At 34.2% G+C, this 18269-nt stretch overlaps 4 protein-coding genes across 4 annotated transcripts; 1 reads left to right on the forward strand and 3 right to left on the reverse strand.

Annotated features, from left to right (window-relative positions):
* Window positions 1-481: 481 nt before the first annotated feature.
* Window positions 482-3317, reverse strand: LOC134243729 (RNA-binding protein RO60-like). The gene is made up of 2 exons (XM_062725960.1): window positions 3164-3317; window positions 482-2082 (listed from the first exon to the last, which is right to left on the reverse strand). Exons 1-2 carry the CDS (start codon window positions 3292-3294, stop codon window positions 606-608), a joined length of 1608 nt encoding a protein of 535 aa, XP_062581944.1. The 5' UTR covers window positions 3295-3317; the 3' UTR covers window positions 482-605.
* A 644-nt stretch (window positions 3318-3961) lies between these two features.
* LOC134243706 (uncharacterized) lies at window positions 3962-6451 on the forward strand. The gene is made up of 5 exons (XM_062725938.1): window positions 3962-4375; window positions 4604-4796; window positions 5027-5560; window positions 5704-5810; window positions 5909-6451. Exons 1-5 carry the CDS (start codon window positions 4259-4261, stop codon window positions 6290-6292), a joined length of 1335 nt encoding a protein of 444 aa, XP_062581922.1. The 5' UTR covers window positions 3962-4258; the 3' UTR covers window positions 6293-6451.
* Window positions 6452-6876: 425 nt separating this feature from the next.
* Window positions 6877-9537, reverse strand: LOC134243715 (uncharacterized). The gene is made up of 4 exons (XM_062725946.1): window positions 9370-9537; window positions 8617-8852; window positions 7690-8095; window positions 6877-6909 (listed from the first exon to the last, which is right to left on the reverse strand). Exons 1-4 carry the CDS (start codon window positions 9535-9537, stop codon window positions 6877-6879), a joined length of 843 nt encoding a protein of 280 aa, XP_062581930.1.
* A 7410-nt stretch (window positions 9538-16947) lies between these two features.
* Window positions 16948-18162, reverse strand: LOC134243716 (ankyrin repeat, PH and SEC7 domain containing protein secG-like). The gene has a single exon (XM_062725947.1). The coding sequence runs from the start codon at window positions 18160-18162 to the stop codon at window positions 16948-16950; it is 1215 nt and encodes a 404-aa protein (XP_062581931.1).
* Between the last annotated feature and the right edge of the window lie 107 nt (window positions 18163-18269).

Raw genomic sequence — 18269 nt, forward strand, 5'->3', positions numbered from 1 at the left:
TGGAGTTTAACTCTAGATTTTCCTTACCAAATAGAAGTGTTATAAAAATACTCCTCGGTCTGTTATAAGACAGCGAAAGTAGATTAAACATCCTGACAGAGAATAAACAGTGAAAACTGTCACAGTTCCTTCAAAAAATGTTGTTGAAATCCATATTTACAATGTTTTTAATCTCACATCACTAAGGTATGATGTCACAGGTCTCTCCAATCCTAAACATTCGACACAATTTACCGTGACGTCATAAAAGAAGCGAGGCCCTTTTAAGGGATCAAAATGAGCAGTTCATTTAAAAAAAATAAAATATTTCATTACAAATAGGGGTAGGTATGAGTTCAAATTTACCATAAAGCTCTTAGGCTTTAAGGAATTTAATTGGTCTAGTGACCAACCTGATTAATTTCTGATATATTTTTTTAAAATGATACCTCATTTCTTAAACAATGGTATTCATCTACTTCATAATAAAAAAATATATATATTTTTATCAATTAATAATTGCTGTATTTATTGTATGGTGTATACCTGTAAAATTATGTTTAATATATAGATGAAAGATTATAAGTAATCTGCATTTTAGTTATCATATTAAAAACCATTGGAAATCAATTGTCTACTTCCATTCTTTCGTAGCTTTGACCTCCGGTTATATGAACCATTTCTTGCTTGTAGTCTTTGATGAACTCCTTAATAACTTCAATAGCATATTCATCAACTCCAACCACGTCTAACATGGAACTGTCTCCAAACACAGAGGCAGGTCTGCTAGTTTTAAAGGAAACAACAACACATTTACTTTTAGGCTGTTTCGTTTTTTTATATGACCTGCGAATTTTTTCAATGTCCATCGTTTCAAGTGTATCAGTCAACAACAATACGGTATCAAACTTATGTTCCTTTGCATAATGGAAAGGAACATCGTAGTTTGTTTCTTTCTCTTCGTATTGTGAATGGTTTGCATATAAATCTATGTCAAATGGATCTCCACTTGGACTTTCCTGCAATGGTTTTGCAGTCTTAAAGAATGTTATTGTGTCCACTTCAAATATGTTGTGAAAAAGAAGCGACAATGCTACAGCTGCTTCTTTGCAAGACATGCTCGGAATTCCCAACACGTGAAATTCCATATTCATCTTTACATCTATAGCAATTAAAATTCTTCTTTTCGTAGGTTCAAAATTCTTTTCAGAAAGAGAATAAGAAGCAATTAATGCTTGTTTTATTTCTTTGTTGACTTCCCACGAGTGACCAGAGTCTGCTCTTAAACCTTGTCCACGTCTATATGCAGCAAAAGCTGCAAGGATTTGGATAGGGTGAACCGATTCCATCGAGTCCACACTTTTTAATCTCTCACATATTATGCTCTCTTCTTCACTTTTTGGTTTCAGTATTCCGAGTCTGCCCATCCGTCCAAGATTTCTTAACATGGCTATAATCGGCATATTGCACCTCAAAAGAGCCCTCCAAATTTCAGGAGACTGTAAATGTGATGTAGGGACATTCTCCCAAGGAATCCGCCATTTCTGTATGACTTCTTTTATTTCTTCCTCGTGTTCAGCTTTGCGTTTGTTCTTTATGAATTCCACAGCTGTTATATAACCTTTAACATTCTGAGTTTCCTTTTCGTTTGTTCTGGCTTTGTTTGCCTTTTTGACGCCATTTGTCACATACCGAAATATATACCGGAAAGCGTCATTTGGAGGTTTAGGATGACATGATTTAACCACTTTCTTTTGTGAGAACATGTACCTTCTTTTGTATTTAGTTACATGGATGGCCAGTTTTAGGGGATCTTTTCTATATTGTTCATTTTCAGTGTACCAGGCTGCGACTGCTCTTCTATGAGTTCTTGGCCATCCTCTACATTTAAACCTGGTCCTGCAGAAGCTCAAAAACTGAAACAGATGTGATGGCGTTCGACAAACATACGGTAGAGCCGCATATGCTTGTTGAGAAACTGTCTTTTTTGCATGCCTTGCACACAAAGCTAAGGTATAGGCTATTGGATAGAATTTCAAACATTTCCTTGACGCTCGGCACATATATTCGATGATTTTGTTGTGTTTTCCATTTTCTATAAGTCTGTATTCATAAAATAAAATAAGGAATTGACTTTAGTATAATTTTAAATTTATAATATACTTGAACATAAAATTGAATTTTAAATTTTAAAGAACTGGTAATATAGTGAAAAAAGCATGTTTTTAATTGGATATATACAATTGCGTAAATATGTCGCCCATGTTGTGCAATGATTAGAGTGTTTCCATGCGAGTCGCAGCGTAAAGAATCAATTTGGTCCTTACGTCACGAATGTGAATACCACTGGACATGAAGATCAGTCCTGAGGTTTTTTATCGCAGTAAGTACTTGCACAAAAATTATACCCCATTTCGGAAAGGCATTGAGGCTGAGTACTAGTCAAATTTGCAGCCCCTAACCCCACCAGCAAGGGGTGGTGTCTTACAATTTAAGTATTTTTTTTTAAAATCTTTATTCATATTTTTAAAATATTTTTTTAAATATGTATTTTGAAATAAACAAAATATATCCGAGTAGCCGAATACTGATGTAATATTCGATTTTCAAAATAGTTTTAGGAAAATAAGTTGTAAAAACCATCTTTAAAAGAATTTGCCCTGTTTAATTAAGCTTCAATAAACTAGTGTAACTCCACTTTTTTGCAAGAACTGTTAAAAAATTTCTTTTAAAACGGTTTAAAAGTGTATATGTAAAAATAGTCATTTGATTGAAAATATTTTTTCAACAGAAACAACTTTTCCTGTTTATATTAATCCTTTATTAAGCACCAAAAGTAAATCAGGGTCATAATAAAAAATGATTTTTTTTTTTCTTTTCAGCTTAAGACCAAACACCTACAATAAAACAGCTAGGGTAGTTAGTTGTATGATCATTCGAGATAAACAGGTGCTGCTTAATTTTTTTTTTTTCTGAAAAACGATTCTCTTTTGCAAGAATGAGTTCCTTCTAATATTGAATGATTCCAGTAGAATTATTTTTGTTAACATGTGTATATTAAGAATGAGAAAGGAAAACTGCTAGTTTGTCTTCATTATTCTTGCCATTTTTAAAAATCAAAATCGAAAGTAGAAATAAATGTAATGATTTTCATAAAATATATTCGCGTTTGTAAACAAATCACCTTCGAATTACATCTGCGTCTGAATCCTCTATCTGTCTATATCCAGGTCTGTAAACACCCACTAAACCTCCAAGAAACAAAAACTTCCAAAGAGCTTCCTCGTCCTCCATTTTAATCTCAATGTCACACATGACAGACAACTGCGCATAGGCAGAGTTTAAAAATAGAATTTAAATCGTATCTAAATAAGCATAACATGTCAACATTTACTTCCCGACTTTGTGTTTTATAGTCTAAACTGTTGAACATTTTAAATATGTCCAGGAAAATATTCAATGTCCTTAGCCTGTCAGTGTCAATTAACATGACTTTCCATCTTATTGTGCGAAGGTTAGGCTTGATGATATAGCCTATGATATATCCTTTATATCTAGGGTTGAACATTGAACAACAAACAGACAAACGTCATCGCCTCCTTCAATATTTGTGCTCATATCTTAATTAATGTAAATAAGTAGGATAGAAAATAATTTAATTATCTTTGACTGAATGAAGCGAAAGAGAACTAATCTGTAATTATAAATTGATAAATTTTGCAAATAAACTCCTATACGGGTGCAAAAAAGTTCTTATGTCCATAGGCCTAAACTATAATTAGATTTCACTGGCATATTAAGTATCGTACATTAATTCAAAAGTCTACTTGAATATTCTATAAACAGTCATAAAATAGCAAAAACATGAGTACAGTGGCGTTTCCGGTTGGCGTTCAAGACATACGTCACAGACATCAGAGGTAAAGACACACACTATCTGCTTATACATACTGCACTTGTACTTTCAGTTTCACACCACAATATAAACAAACCAAGTTTATTTCCCCATTCTAATCATTATCAAATTAATACATGATTATTTTTCGTGATATATAATATAAAACATGAGCGTGTTAACTTCTCAAATTATTGCACATCATTGACAACATTGACAGTGAATTTGGTTTATGAACCATGCATATGCTAGTGCATGTCCCTTACATTAAGTCATTAATCATTATCCCTATGTAAACAATATCTCATTATTTTTTAACAGTATTATTTGCATTATACAGTAATATATATCTCACATTGGTGATGCAAAAAGTATATCAATATTATGTATGCTTTTAAATTAAAACTTACAGTGTATGCTTTGGATGGTGATGAAGGATGTCTTATAAGAGCAAGATGTTATAGATCCCAGAAAAAGAATGAGTCCCCACATGATGTAGAGGTATGCAAACTTGAATTGTGTTTCTGACATGATATTAAATAATTATACCAAATACAATTGTCCATGTTTAAGTTTATGATTGGATTTATAAATTCATGTAACTGAGATTAATAACTATATATTGTATTGAATTTTTAAAGATTATGTACATGCATGTATTTTGTAAATGTCAGGTCATATGATAATTGTACTTTAATAATATTCTAATACATGTATAATCATTTTTAGGTAGTTATAAAGAAAGGACCAGTGTTTGGAAGAGAAGACAGCAAGTGTTCCTGTGCAGTTGGTAGATCTGGATCTTGTGGACACATTGTAGGTGTATTGTACTCCATTGCGCATATGAAAGCATCCAATCTTAAGGCAGTTCCGACTGATGTTGCCAAGACTTCCTTACCACAAACTTGGCATGTTCCAAGAGGTAAACATTTTTTGGTCTGTCTGTTTAAGCAGTTTTACACTTACAAGATTAATGTTCTACCACTGGCTACAATTATTTTAAACAAATTTAAAATTACATGTAATATGTATTTAAAAAAAAACATATATATATATATATATAGATACACATGCAAATTATCAGATGCACAAAGATACACATTTGAAATGCATTTGTGTCTATAAAAATTTATTTTTAAAATTTTATTTTAGGTGAGAAAATTTGTGGCAGTTCATCCGACAATATAACTGTCACAGGATTCAACACAAGTGACCCCAGGATGAAGACCCGTGGATTAAAGACAACCTTATACAATCCCATAAATTCAGAGTGTTCACCGATTGGAGAACTGTGTGAAGCTTTGTCTTCCATTGACAAATCATGTCTTTTGTTATCAGTTGTGAGCCCCAGTGAGCAGCAGAAAGATGTGTGTACCAAGTTCGGGAATTTTCCTATAGGATCACCCATAGGAGTACAGCAGAAACTGCACAGTGAATACGTTCTAAATATCTTGGATGCTGAAGATTTCCCATCTTTACCAAAGCAAAACACCATGATTAACAATGTGGCAGTAGTTCTAGACTATAATAAATCTTTGAAACTGGAGTCACTGTCAGTGTCGGAGATGCAGGCCAGTGAAATTGAAATTTCCACACGCCTTCAGTCCCAGGATCCAAAATGGCACAAAATACGTCAAGACAGAATAACTGCATCTGTTGCAGGAGACATTGTACGACGGAAAAAAGGTTAGAATATAATCTATGAATGCCTAAAAAATAAGCATCTAAAAATATTTGTTAATATGATATTAAGCATTTCTTAATGTAAAAATAATCATCTTTGTATGCCGAGTGTTATTGATACCTTACAAAACAACATTTTTTTATAGATTGTGATCCACTTGTGGCACGACTAAGGACCACACGGAAGGTAGTTTCAGCAGCAATGAGACACGGCTTAGCATGTGAACCTACAGCTGCATTAGCGTATGTGCAGGTATGTAATATTTGATGTCTAAATACATGTACATTATATCAAACTACCTCTGTTAAATTTTATATTGAATCAAAATTAATTTTCTTTATTAATTTTAGGCTATGGATGAAGATGTTAACATCTATCCATGTGGTCTTGTTATAAGCCCATGGTCACCCTGGATAGCAGCCACACCAGACAGGAAAGTGTTCTGCCAATCATTAACACCACCACATGGTTTACTTGAAATCAAGTGTCCTGTGAGATGCCTATCGGAGTGCGACTACCTCACCAAAGATGAAAATGGATACCACCTGAAGAACACTCATAAGTACTACTATCAGGTGATGACCCAGATGGCAGTTACTGGACTTGAATGGTGTCATTTTTTTGTGTGGACTCCTGAGGAATTTCATTTAGAGCTTGTGCATTTTGATGCAGATTTTTGGCAAGACATGAAAGAAAAGATAGATATTTTCTTTTTTTATCATTATTTAATGTGAATTCAATTGAGAAATAAATATAATTTGTAAAAATTTATTAGGACATGAACTAAAACACTTCATTGTGGCATATTTCATAAGGTGCCACCTCACTTTATGAATAATATTCTGGCTGGGTTGAAGGGTTATACATGTAGTTTATGTACCTCATGAATTTTTAGAAATTAAATCATATCTTATACATGTATTTACATTATTTATTTGATGAGCTGTTACAAACAATAAATTAAACAGTCAAGTTTGCTCTACAGTTTGGACAGCAAGTATAATTTTGTAAATGAATATATTGAGATATTCATGCTTATGTCCCTCTTAGTTATCAGAAAATAAATTTTTTCCTCTGAGTGATTTGTAAAGAATTGTTATAGAAAATTATTGGAAATGTAAAAATTAAGAAAAACAAAATATTTAGAACTTACAATATCAATAACTATATATTTACTTTGAAAAAAAAATGCATGTTTCATATGTACCGATAATTAGTAGCATACATGTATTTTAACAAATCTCGAAATTCAAAATATGTTATTGAAGATTTTTTTTTATGAAATTCAAGGCATGATTAATTTGCTTTTCTTGAACATTTACTTGTATTCCATAACATAGAGTACATAAACCTACAAGTACAAGTATTTCAATATAGATCTACATGTGTTACCCATAATCCTAATACTCCAACAGAGTACATGTACCTGATTAATAATTTCTCAGAGTCTTGCATACAAGTTTGAATGAATGTCAAAGTCATGCCCACTCTTTAATCAGAGGACCCCTAAAGAGAGTTAACATGTTTGCCACTGTCCATATCTGATTTATGGACCCAACCATACTTAAAGGAATAACACCATCAAAAATATGAAATTCCTTCACGCGGCGAATGTGGCGCTCAATATGTATACGCAATTTTGCAATCGTTTGGGTCTCCTCAATCTCTTGCATTGTGAACTGACCCTGGCTCATAAGAAAAGGGGGTATGTTAACACCAATGCCAGTCCCTTCCAGAATTTTGTTTAAAACAAATCCCTTGTCTGCCATGATTGAGTCCCCCCCCCTTCAAGTAAATCTATCAGACCACTAAGCTTTGTTATCTCTACATCAGACATACAGCCAGTGTATAGGCTTGAAACAAAGGTAAGGGCACCATGAGGTGCTATACCAACCAGTCCCTTCCATGTATGTGTACTCTTATATGAAGAATAAAATTTGGAGCCAAGGACAAGTGAGGAGGGTCGCTCAGTTTTGATTTCTGTGCAATCAATTATCACCCTTGTTGTGGGATACATGATTTTAAAGCAATCGGGCATTTTTCTGTCAATCTGTTCTCTAGATGGCCAAATATTTATGCTTCCAAGTACAAAATACAAAAAATTTGCCCATGTAATGATTTTTCTGCTTACCGTGGAGATATGGCAGTTAAATCTAACTGCTAGATCTTGTTCCATAAGACCACATTTGAGGCGACTCAAAAACATGAAAAATTCATCAATCAGCAGCATATTTCTTTGTCTGCCAGTCAAGTTGGGATTTGTATTGGCTGAAACTCGATAGTAATAGCTTGTCATGGAGCTTGCTGCTGGTTTGATAAATTCAAATACTGCAGTAAAAATAGAAAAAGTCATGAAACCAGTATAGAACATGATCATTGAATTGTCTTTTGAAAAACGCTCCACCCCAAATCTCTCGATGTCAAGTTTCTGCTGGAGTCTGGCAATGCTCTCGTCCCTTTCTCTTAACATGCTTTCCAGCATTTTGATTCTGTCGCTGTCTGAGGACACAGAAGATGAATCTTCTACTGGGGGGCAACTAAAAATCCAAATGCATCAAATACTAAATTGACAGTCAAAAAATAATGATAATTGAATAAACTTAACTTACATGATTATCTTATTGCTCGATCTGCCTGATGTTCCAGCATCAGTATTTGTAGGATGGTGTCAGCCAGCAACCAAAATGTTTGATGTTAATTAAATCATTCAAAATAGCAAAACTACAATTGCAAGTTGATATTTCTGTTTACAACTTGACAAATGTGTAGTATTTTGAAAATGATTTAAATTGATGATCCAGCATCAGTCCGACCCGCAGAACACCTTAAAATAAAACTCGAAGATATCCATTAAATTAGTGTACTTATAATATATATTCAGTGTATTTATAAATATGGGTCCCCATAAATAATAATGAAATGATTAGTGCTCCAAAGGAAATTTACATAAAATAAAAAAAAAACTTCAGCTTTAAATTAAGATTTTGTGAAAATAAAACAAAAATCTGTGGACCAGCATATTTGAAATAAAATTTATATTCAATAAGGAATGCATTACCAATTTTCATTAAGCAAATTATCATCAGATGGAGCCAGTGCCTCTGCAATACCATCCTTGTCAGTTTTCTGCAGTTTTTCGGGGAGTGGATTTTTAATGATTGGTCTCCTTGGCGTTGAATTCTTGGTCCAGTTGAAAGTAGAGGGAACACTACCAGGTCTCAGAGTTGTCCTTACTGGTGTCCATTTATAGTCCTCTGCTTTAAAATGCCGTGAACAAACAACAGCTTCCTTGACCTAATGTGAAAAACGTGCAATTTCTTTGAATTCCTAAGGTGACTCATAAACTGAAGTCTTGTGATTGTCACTCAGCACTGAAGTGTAATCGTAGAAATACAGACCTTTTGCGTCTCTTGTACATGTATGTCACGTTTAACGTGTATACCTTTATTTATATTTATATTTATTTAATATTTATATTTATTTATATTCCCTTTATTTTTACCACACTTAGTAAACAGCTGTAAAAATAAGTATGGTCCCCATATACGAACTTTACAGACTTACACGTTACATGTATACAAAAATTTCCTATATTTCACAATTTTATATTTATAAACAGTAATTGACACACTAAATATAAATCCCATGTTGATATAGGTATGTGTTATACTACGATTATCAATATTCTAGGCGGATTAGACCTTCCAACATAACGCCACAGGTGATGATGTATTTGGGGAGCGTGTATTTGTATGCTTACATTATGGCTTATGACTTATGTAAACAACATTCTCATATCATTCATTCTTACGTTAAAAAGGGGTCCAGGGTCCCTCCTTATGGCTTGAATCCATAATTTCCTGACAATTTCATTGCTTGGAAATTTGTGGAAAGACAATTCTGGGTGTAAGCGACCGTTGCCGTTACACAGAGGAACGCAACAATGCCTGTCGTTCTTCCCGATACTGGGCGTCGCCATTTTTTATAGAGCTTCGCTCAACCGACCTTAGCCTCGTTTTGAGATCGAACGCGGGACTTATGAATATTCTTTGAGAATGGAGTATGGGTATGAAAAGTGAAAGATTTGAGGCAATTGAAGTCACCACTACTCCCCCCACCCCCCCCCCCACCCCCCAACGAAATAGGTTTTTGACGTTTGGGCGAGTTGTTTAGGTTTTTTTTTTTTTGCTTGTCAAGAAATTTCTGGGATTGGATTTTTTTTTTGACTGGGGTGTACCCCCCCCCTGGAAAAAAAATTCTGGATCCGCGCCTGCACGAGTAAGTCAAAACTTGCACAAAGTGCAGAAAATACACACAAAGTTATTGAAATTTACACAAACTATACGAAAACTACACAATCAACAAAATATTTACACGATATAATGAGAAAATTAATTACACAAACGTAATAACGAAAACTGCACAAGTGAGAATACAACATCGACATAATATACGACGCATCCTCATTGCGCACATTTCATTAATATTCATTAGAGAACAGCTCAGTGTGGCTTGGATGCTTGAAACGTTATAAAACAAGAGGATGAGTATTATAATGTGTTAACAATATGAATCTTTTAAAAAAGATTCAGTCTTTCAGAGTTACGCTAGACTCTCAAGAATATGCACAACGTGTTTTGTACATGTAAAATTGACAGGCACACAATATGCATATAAATTAGCATTCTACACATGTATAGATAACGTAAATTGGGGGGGGGGGTGTGCATATATATATTACCAGTTGCGTGTTTCATTGTTAGATTTCTTTTATTATGTCATTCCTATATGTAGCAACATTTTTTGAAAGTTCAAAACAATGATATTATCACAGTAAAGGTAAATAAATAAAAACAGCACGTGATGTAATACAGGAGAGTTAACACTGAACAAATCACACTCTTCTCCTCCACCACCCACTGTGTGTACTTTAGTAATAATTAAGGATGTGGATGCGTGACCTTTTCATATCGAGAGATTCATCCCTGCTGGTGCTGGAATGAAAGACACCTGTACGCTAATCGATTTATAGTTAATTGACACATCAATAATATTTTGATTGAAGATTACTATAGCTATATAGCAATTCATACAGAGATTTTGAAGCAATGTTGCTGTCATCTGGATTGTGGAATTTGCCCGATACATTTTTAGAAGTAAATAGTAAAAAAAAAAATCGAGCAAATAATTGCGCAACTTTAATTTTAATATCGAATGCGAAACGAAGATATCATTCTTTTAAAAAATAACTATGAATGTGAAAAAAGTAGTACATGTAGTCTTAAATTTTGAACAACGTGTGGTGATTACATAAATACATGTATCCATGAAAATGTAGTAAAATTATACTGATATGCAGATACATATGTCATGTATGTAGTATCGCTTTTTTGAAAGTGTGTGTGTGGGGGGGGGGGTGCCTAATAAACCCAATTAACAAGCAAAAAAAGGTAAAGCGTCCAATCTTGAAAATCCTATTTCATTGAGGTAGTGAGGCACCTTCAATTCCAATCCAACAACAAAAAGGGGACTTTTCAGCGGACATTTTACAATGGAAGTAGCTTCTGTTTGCAAAAAGAAAAAAACGGGGGGGGGGTCCTGCTGCTACGTGCCTGAAATATTTTTTAAGAATTTAAGGGTACGTTAAGTAGTCGATCGAAATCAGGATTGCAATATAACTTCAAACTATATAACGATATCCTGGGGTGTACCTGCGCTCTTCCTATCAACAGTTAAACATTGGGGGTTGTGGTCAACCAGCATGTAAAGGAAAATCTACTATAGCAAAATCTATACTCGAAAATAAGGAGGGGGGGGGGTCTACAGGCCTGATTGACGATTAATTTCGTTTCATAATAATATAATCATGATCGATCTTCTTTTATAAGGTCATATATTTGGGTAAAAAAGTAACCTTACAAGAAACTTTGTGTTTGGAAAATAATTTTAAAAAAATCATGAAGTCGAATTCGAAATGTAAACAGAATTTGTTGTCTTGGAAAATATTTGCCAAACATCGAGCTTCATAAAGAACATGAATTATTTGCATTATTCACAGAGTGATAAAACGCGTTCAATGACACTGCTGTATCCATTCCAATTTTTTATTACATCCTATTTGTAACATTTTACGTATAGATGTAGTTAGTAAATCACTATGTTTCAAAAGTAACAAAACACAAAAGCGCATGTACATAAAGCGCATTGAGTATATATATTCTCCTTTTATCTGGTCCTTTTTATTATCAAAATGAAAACATTTATCATGTAATCGCCATTACGAATTAGGGAAACGCTTAATAGAAATGTCTTGTTTTTGATAAATGAAAATATGAGATTTCATGGAAGGAATTCATAACAAAGTAGGCTAAAGATCTCCAACCAAAACTGAAATCCTGATATTTTATAAGTATGAAAACATGTGCTATTAGAATAAAATATATTTTTTAATGTTTGACGTTAGATCTAAATACATGCTTACATCTAAGGTAATCCGAACTTTTTAAGTTAAAAAAAATAAATATCCAGCCAAATGAATATAGGTATATATTATATCCTATTCCGAGTGGTAAAGAAAATAAAATAGGTACACATGAAAAGTACCACAATTAATTCTACAGCTTCATGATTATAATCAGCAATAATTCTGCAAATTTCATGAAGAATAAACGTTATTAATCGTTTAATTATGCAAGTGTTAATTTCATATTTATACAAGTAATTTCCATTAAACATGTTAAAGTTGTTTCTGTAAATTGGAAATTTTCAAAAGCTATAGAGTTTATTTAAATAAAAACAAAACAAAATAATTCTAACAATTTTTTTTTTTAGAAAATCAAGATCCTAGTCAGCCGTTCTGTTTATCGTCAGGTACTTTTAGTTCGAAGTCGAGTGCATCATATGCAATGTTGTTTTTTTTTACCCCGCATTATACGATTCCTTCTTGTCACAATTTTTGTCCGGCATCAACTCATACCTCCATATATTGGTTAGGATCTCGGTCAATTTAAGAAAAACATAATGTTTTTGAAAAACTTTGAAGTATTCTCACATATAGATCACATGGAAACACTTCATTTGTTCGATTAGCATTAGCTAGAAATCGGATTGAGTTTTAGCAAAGAAATAAAGAAGCAAAGTAAAGCACATGTCATCGTCAACGCCATTTTCCATTCTCGATTATACATGAAGAGATAAAGAGTACAGAAAACCAAGAACAAAATGAATATTCTATGTGCATAATAATGATATGCGCAGCTCTATGCGCAGTAAAATTGTTTGTTGAATTTTTAGTTTCCTCTGCTCGTGCATTTTTTGATTTTTGTTTGTGCATATTATACCCCTAAGTCGTGTAAAAAATTTCGGATTCGTGTAGTTTTCCTTATGTTTGTGTTAAAATCTTTCAAACTATGTGCAACTGCAATTTTTACCTATACCCCAGATAGCATGACTACGTTTGGACAATGTTGGCCCAATGTAACACACTTTGTTGGGCCGACGTTGGCAGCCAACGTTGGCGCAATGTGTAAGTGCACTGTGACCCTTTGTTGGCCCAACATGTTGGGGCGATGTTGGGCCAACGTTCTAATGTATTTTTGTAATCGTAGGGCCAACATTAAACCAACTTAGTACATGTCATGTTATAGAAGGGCCAATGTTGGGCCAACACCCGCAATGTAAAGTTAATATATTATCGCAATACCAACATTATGCCAACATACTTTATAGCATTGTAAGTGAAGGGCCAACGTTGGGCCAACAATAAATGGCTACCTAAGAATAGTGGCCAACAATAAACAGCTAACGGAGTAAGTGTAGGGCCAACATTGGGCCAACAATAAACGGCTAGGAAAGTGTAGGGCCTACACTGGTCCAACACGGTGGTAAAATTAAATTGATTACCCAATGCATGACTAACATTTGATTTACAAAGAATAAAAAAATGTCATTTGCGGAAAATCAGAGTAAAATACATGTATATTCACGTCATCCACAACACGGTTCGCATTATTCTAGTAATCTCCATTTTACGTGAATTTCGGATTGACATTCAAAATACATCTTTCTTGAATAACATGATTTTTTCAGGAATATTCTGATATGAAAATAAAAAAATCCATGGATTGGTTGTTGATTTTAATCGTTGATGGTTTTGTATTTTTGAAATTATTATAATTTCAATTAAATGTCAAGCAATCCTTCATATTATTAATTTAGACAAAGTTTTCATTTGTTTTCTTTAATTTACTCAGTGTCTTTAGCACTTTCTCCTCCTTTTTCATTCTCTTTCTTCTTCTCTTCATCTATCTTCTTCCTCTCTTCCCTTATTTTCCGTCCCACTTCCCGGTCACTGGCAGAGTGAAATCAATCTTTAACAATGGCGCAAATTTCGCTGTCTGTCGCTGCCGCTATTAGCTTGTTTTTTTTTCGGACAGTCCTTAAAATTAACAAATTAGTAGACATATAGTTATGACATACTTAATTTTATAGGCTTCAAGTTCTTAAGTTTGTGGTCTACTGTTCATTTTGATCATGAGAGGTGAAAACAATATTTCCAGCTTTTTACATGGGGCAAAATTACAACTACATTTAAATTTACTTAACAACTAAATAATTAAATAATGGGGGATTCTTTCATCCATTCAGAATAAAGTAAATAAAAATAATTCTTACTGGTTACTATAATCCTTGATTCCAATTGATCCAAAAGGCAAGGTCATTGGCAAAAAAGTAGGCCTCTCACAGTGGACTTTACATTTTCTCTTCCACTTGTGCACGCATAAATTCTTTACCTAAAAGTAAATGCCAAGACAATAATTGTGTATATAACTTAAAAGTTTTAAGACAAAACTTTCACTGATCTTTTGTGTTTGAACTTAAACATTATAATGTGCATGTGTGTACGATGTCTGTATAAAAAGGCAGATAGCAAACATTGGACTGTAAAGTTTGGTGTCAAAATCAAAGCAGATTATAAAATATATATACTTACATATATTGTCTAGCGAAGCAGTATATCCAAATTTCTTTGTTCTCACAAATATATACGTGTGCACCAAGCTGCTCAAATGCGAAATGGTTACACGTGCTGACCATCCTGATATATCAGATTTCGCAGTAACCGAGGAAACTGGCCAGTCTCCTGCTGTGAGAAGCAATGGTGATGTTGACCTTATTTCTTAAACAGTGAATTTTGCTCTTATCTCAGAATATGCCCCCCTAAAACCAGCACTTTAGCGCAATTATGTAATCGATGTTCCTACGATTCTATAAAATTAATTTTGTAAATTGTTGATTGAACATTAACTAGAAAAAAATAAACACAAACTAAAAACAAACACAAAAATGAAACCAAAATAAAGAAAAAGAACAAAAAGAGAGAAAGAAAATTAAAAAAAATATTTCATGTACTTGATTTTTCCTGCCAACTGCAGTTTTTGCATGTGTAGGGTAAATTTAAATTCAAAAACGCTTAAATCCCTAGATCATATACCCCCTCCGATCCCCGGCTGGATCGGCCTACCGGCTGGGCTAATACTAAATTTTTTCTACATTTTTTTTTTCATATCAACGTTGGGCCAACGTTGGTAAATGTATTATTCCAACGTCAGTATAGGAACTGTAGTAAAGCGCTTATTGCATAGTAGGGCTAATGTTGGGCCAACGTTATATTTTAACTATTCTTTAAACACCGTCATTTAGATTTATTACATATACGTTGGGCCAACATTGATCCAGTGTGGTGAGCCCAACATGCCGAAAACTTAATTATAGCATATTCTGCACATGAAGGGTCGTCGTTGGACAATGGTTGTATACCCAATGATCTTAGTCACTATGGATAAGGGCAAATTTAAAACGTTGGGCCAACGTTGGTTCAATGCATCTATTCCCAACGTTAAAAAATACAGGAAAGCTCACATTTATTACATAATGCCATTGTTGGGCCAACATTGTCTTTCCAACTTACATGTGATCAAAATACAAAAGCACCCTACTGGCATTGGCCCAACGTTGGACCAACGTTAAATGCCCAACGCCAACCACCAGCCAACAATACAACCATTTACCAACGTTGGCCCAACATAGTCATGCTATCTGGGTACGTGCATATTTATTTTACTCGCGTATACTTTTCATATAGCTCGTGTATAAAATCTTGATCGTTGTGCAGAAAATACTTTTGAACCAATCAGCGTGCCATAGACATTGGTTTTCATTGGTGATAATTAATTTTCTTTATAGTTGGTGAGAAGCTTCATTGGTTATAATAATTTGAAAATATCAGACGATTCTGTCATGTAGATTTTAAAAATAAATACAATGATTAGAAAGAACACTTAGAAGAAGGATATGGAGATAACGACCAGTATTCAATATCAAAGTCCATAAAACAATACAAAACAGGAGCAGAGCAAACACGGACCTCTGATACATCAGAGGTGGGATCAGGTGCCGTGGAGGAGTGAGCATCCCCTGCAGACCGGTCACACCCGCCGTGTTCTCCTTGTCATGACCAGAAAATAACGGGAAAAATCCGTCGTCAATTCAGTGTATAAATAATGGACTAACAATAAGTATGAAAAACGTCAGTCAGCATTTGACTCAATGAAAAATTGTTTTTGCTGACAAGGTCATTGTATCGACCATAGAACTTACGAAATGATGACTTTAAACGAAACTGCTGATATTCTTGTTTCATCAACTTGCTTGTCAATAATTTACCTCGTTTTAAGAAATTGTTCATGCATAATGCATGCTCTTGCGTATTGAATCGACTGAGAAATATAAACAACGTATGCAGGTGATGAAGGTATATTGCTGCATATAGAAGTTATGTTAAGTGTATAAACAGCTTTGTTCTCTCTTATATTATTTGAAAAATAGATTTACCCACGTGAAGCTTTTTTTTAAATGAGTGACCACTGTGTTCTCATTGATTGATTGTATGCTGTTTTACGTCCCTCTCGAGAATTTTTCACTTATACGGAGATGCCATCACTTGCCGGTGAAGAGCTGCAGATTACATGTATGTCTTATATACGGCATTTAGGGCCATTGAGCAAGGAGGGATCATTCCCCCTCCTCCAACCCCCCCCACTCTCCCGCACCTACAATGACATGGGACCTGACCTTGGTTTATACTGTCTCATCCAAAGGAACGGTCTCCACATCCCACATCGAGATTCGAACCTTCAACGTAAGGATCAACTCCTTACTCCGTGACTCTAAATTGATCAAAAACATGGAGGTGTGGCAGACTGGGTACACAAATATGCGACTTGAATAAAAAAAATCCTTTAATGTCATTCGATTTCTGACTGTAAGATATTTACAATGTTAGATATATTTATGATAACACAATAAACAAATGAGCTTTTCTTGTGCGTTAGGAATTTTGTCTAGTGTAGATAAGTGAAGTTTTTTCAGTTCTTAGATGGGCTCCCCTTTTTGCAAGATACATCATAATCTCTTTTCTATGCTTTTCAAAGGCATATTCCCAGGGACCATCACCTGCAAAGTCCGCTTTATTAACATCTGCTCCATTTCGAACCAAATGTTCAACTATTTCAAAATTTCCATTTCTCGATGCAATGTGAAGAGGGGTTCGTCCACAACTATCAGTTGCATTTATATTAGCATGCTCTTTGACTAGAAGTTTCACAATATCGTAGAGATTCTTATCAGCTGCATAATGCAAAGGTGTCATTTTGTTAGGTTCGTCAGCTGTGTTGACCTCTACTTTCTTGTGAAGTAAGATTCTGACTATCCTTTCCTCGTTACTTTCTACAGCATAGCACAATAAACTTCTCCTTCTGTCATCCATCTTGTTCAAATCAGCTTTGCTTCTTGCTAAAACATCAAAGGCTTCAGTGTTTTTCATTGTTATTGCTAAAAATAAAGGAGATTGAATTCGTTGATTTCCAGGTATGTCGACTCTAGCACCCCTTCTCAGTAAATATTCTAATATTTCACTGTTTTGGAAATTCTCAATAGCCACATGTAATGGTGTCTTGTTGTCATCATCACAAGAATTCACATCTGCTCCATATTTCACCAGGTGATCAACCATTTCCAAGTTATTCTTTTCTATAGCCACGTGTAAAGGTGTTTTATGGTTTTCATCTCCTTTGTTTACCAAGGACTGGCTTCCTTTTTCGATTAAATATTTTACAAGTTCAAGTGAGTTGTGTTCTGCTGCCAAATACAAGGGTGTTCTCTCCTGACTATCAAACACATTTACATCTGCTCCTAGTTTCACAAGTCTTTTTGTTGTGTCAAAGTAACATTTGTCCACAGCTACAAAAAGAGGAGTTCTTCCATCAACATCACTGTGGTTTAAATCCATGGATTTTTGGTTTAATTTTTGCATCAACAGTCCAATAACATCAATATGTCCATTTTCTAAAGCATTAATCAAAGGAGATTTTTCGTTGTTATCAAATTTATTCAATTTTGCACCTCCTTTTAAAAGCATTTCTGTTATATCTTTGAATCCAAAAGTAGAGGCCGTATTCAATGGAGTAACGTCGTTCTCATCAACACAATCAACCTTTGCTTTCTTATCTAAAAGTATTTTGACAAAGTTTTCGTCACCTTTCATTGTGGCCAAATGTAAAGGGTGTCTGTTTCTAATGTCATGGGTATTGACATCCAATCCCTCAATTTTCAGTAACGTTTCAGCGATATCGGTATAATTTTTTTCCATAG

This window comes from Saccostrea cucullata, unplaced genomic scaffold (genome assembly GCF_032062105.1).
Source record: "Saccostrea cucullata isolate Sc308-1 unplaced genomic scaffold, CSIRO_AGI_Scuc_v1 ctg898, whole genome shotgun sequence".
Lineage (NCBI taxonomy): Eukaryota > Metazoa > Mollusca > Bivalvia > Ostreida > Ostreidae > Saccostrea > Saccostrea cuccullata.

What these genes read in the sequence shown, in the direction of transcription:
- LOC134243729 (XM_062725960.1), bottom strand. Translation starts at nt 3,294, where the DNA reads ATGTGTGACATTGAGATTAAAATGGAGGACGAGGAAGCTCTTTGGAAG. An exon ending in GACGCAGATGTAATTCGAAG is followed by an intron (nt 2,083 to 3,163) that starts GTGATTTGTTTA and finishes TTATGAATACAG; the next exon opens with ACTTATAGAAAATGGAAAAC.
- LOC134243715 (XM_062725946.1), bottom strand. Translation starts at nt 9,537, where the DNA reads ATGGCGACGCCCAGTATCGGGAAGAACGACAGGCATTGTTGCGTTCCT. An exon ending in AATTTGCTTAATGAAAATTG is followed by an intron (nt 8,096 to 8,616) that starts GTAATGCATTCC and finishes TTGGATTTTTAG; the next exon opens with TTGCCCCCCAGTAGAAGATT. An exon ending in TTAACTGCCATATCTCCACG is followed by an intron (nt 6,910 to 7,689) that starts GTAAGCAGAAAA and finishes TTGTACTTGTAG; the next exon opens with GTTTATGTACTCTATGTTAT.
- LOC134243716 (XM_062725947.1), bottom strand. Translation starts at nt 18,162, where the DNA reads ATGAAAGGTGACGAAAACTTTGTCAAAATACTTTTAGATAAGAAAGCA.
- LOC134243706 (XM_062725938.1), top strand. Translation starts at nt 4,259, where the DNA reads ATGTATGCTTTTAAATTAAAACTTACAGTGTATGCTTTGGATGGTGAT. An exon ending in AACTTGGCATGTTCCAAGAG is followed by an intron (nt 4,797 to 5,026) that starts GTAAACATTTTT and finishes ATTTTATTTTAG; the next exon opens with GTGAGAAAATTTGTGGCAGT. An exon ending in CATTGTACGACGGAAAAAAG is followed by an intron (nt 5,561 to 5,703) that starts GTTAGAATATAA and finishes ATTTTTTTATAG; the next exon opens with ATTGTGATCCACTTGTGGCA.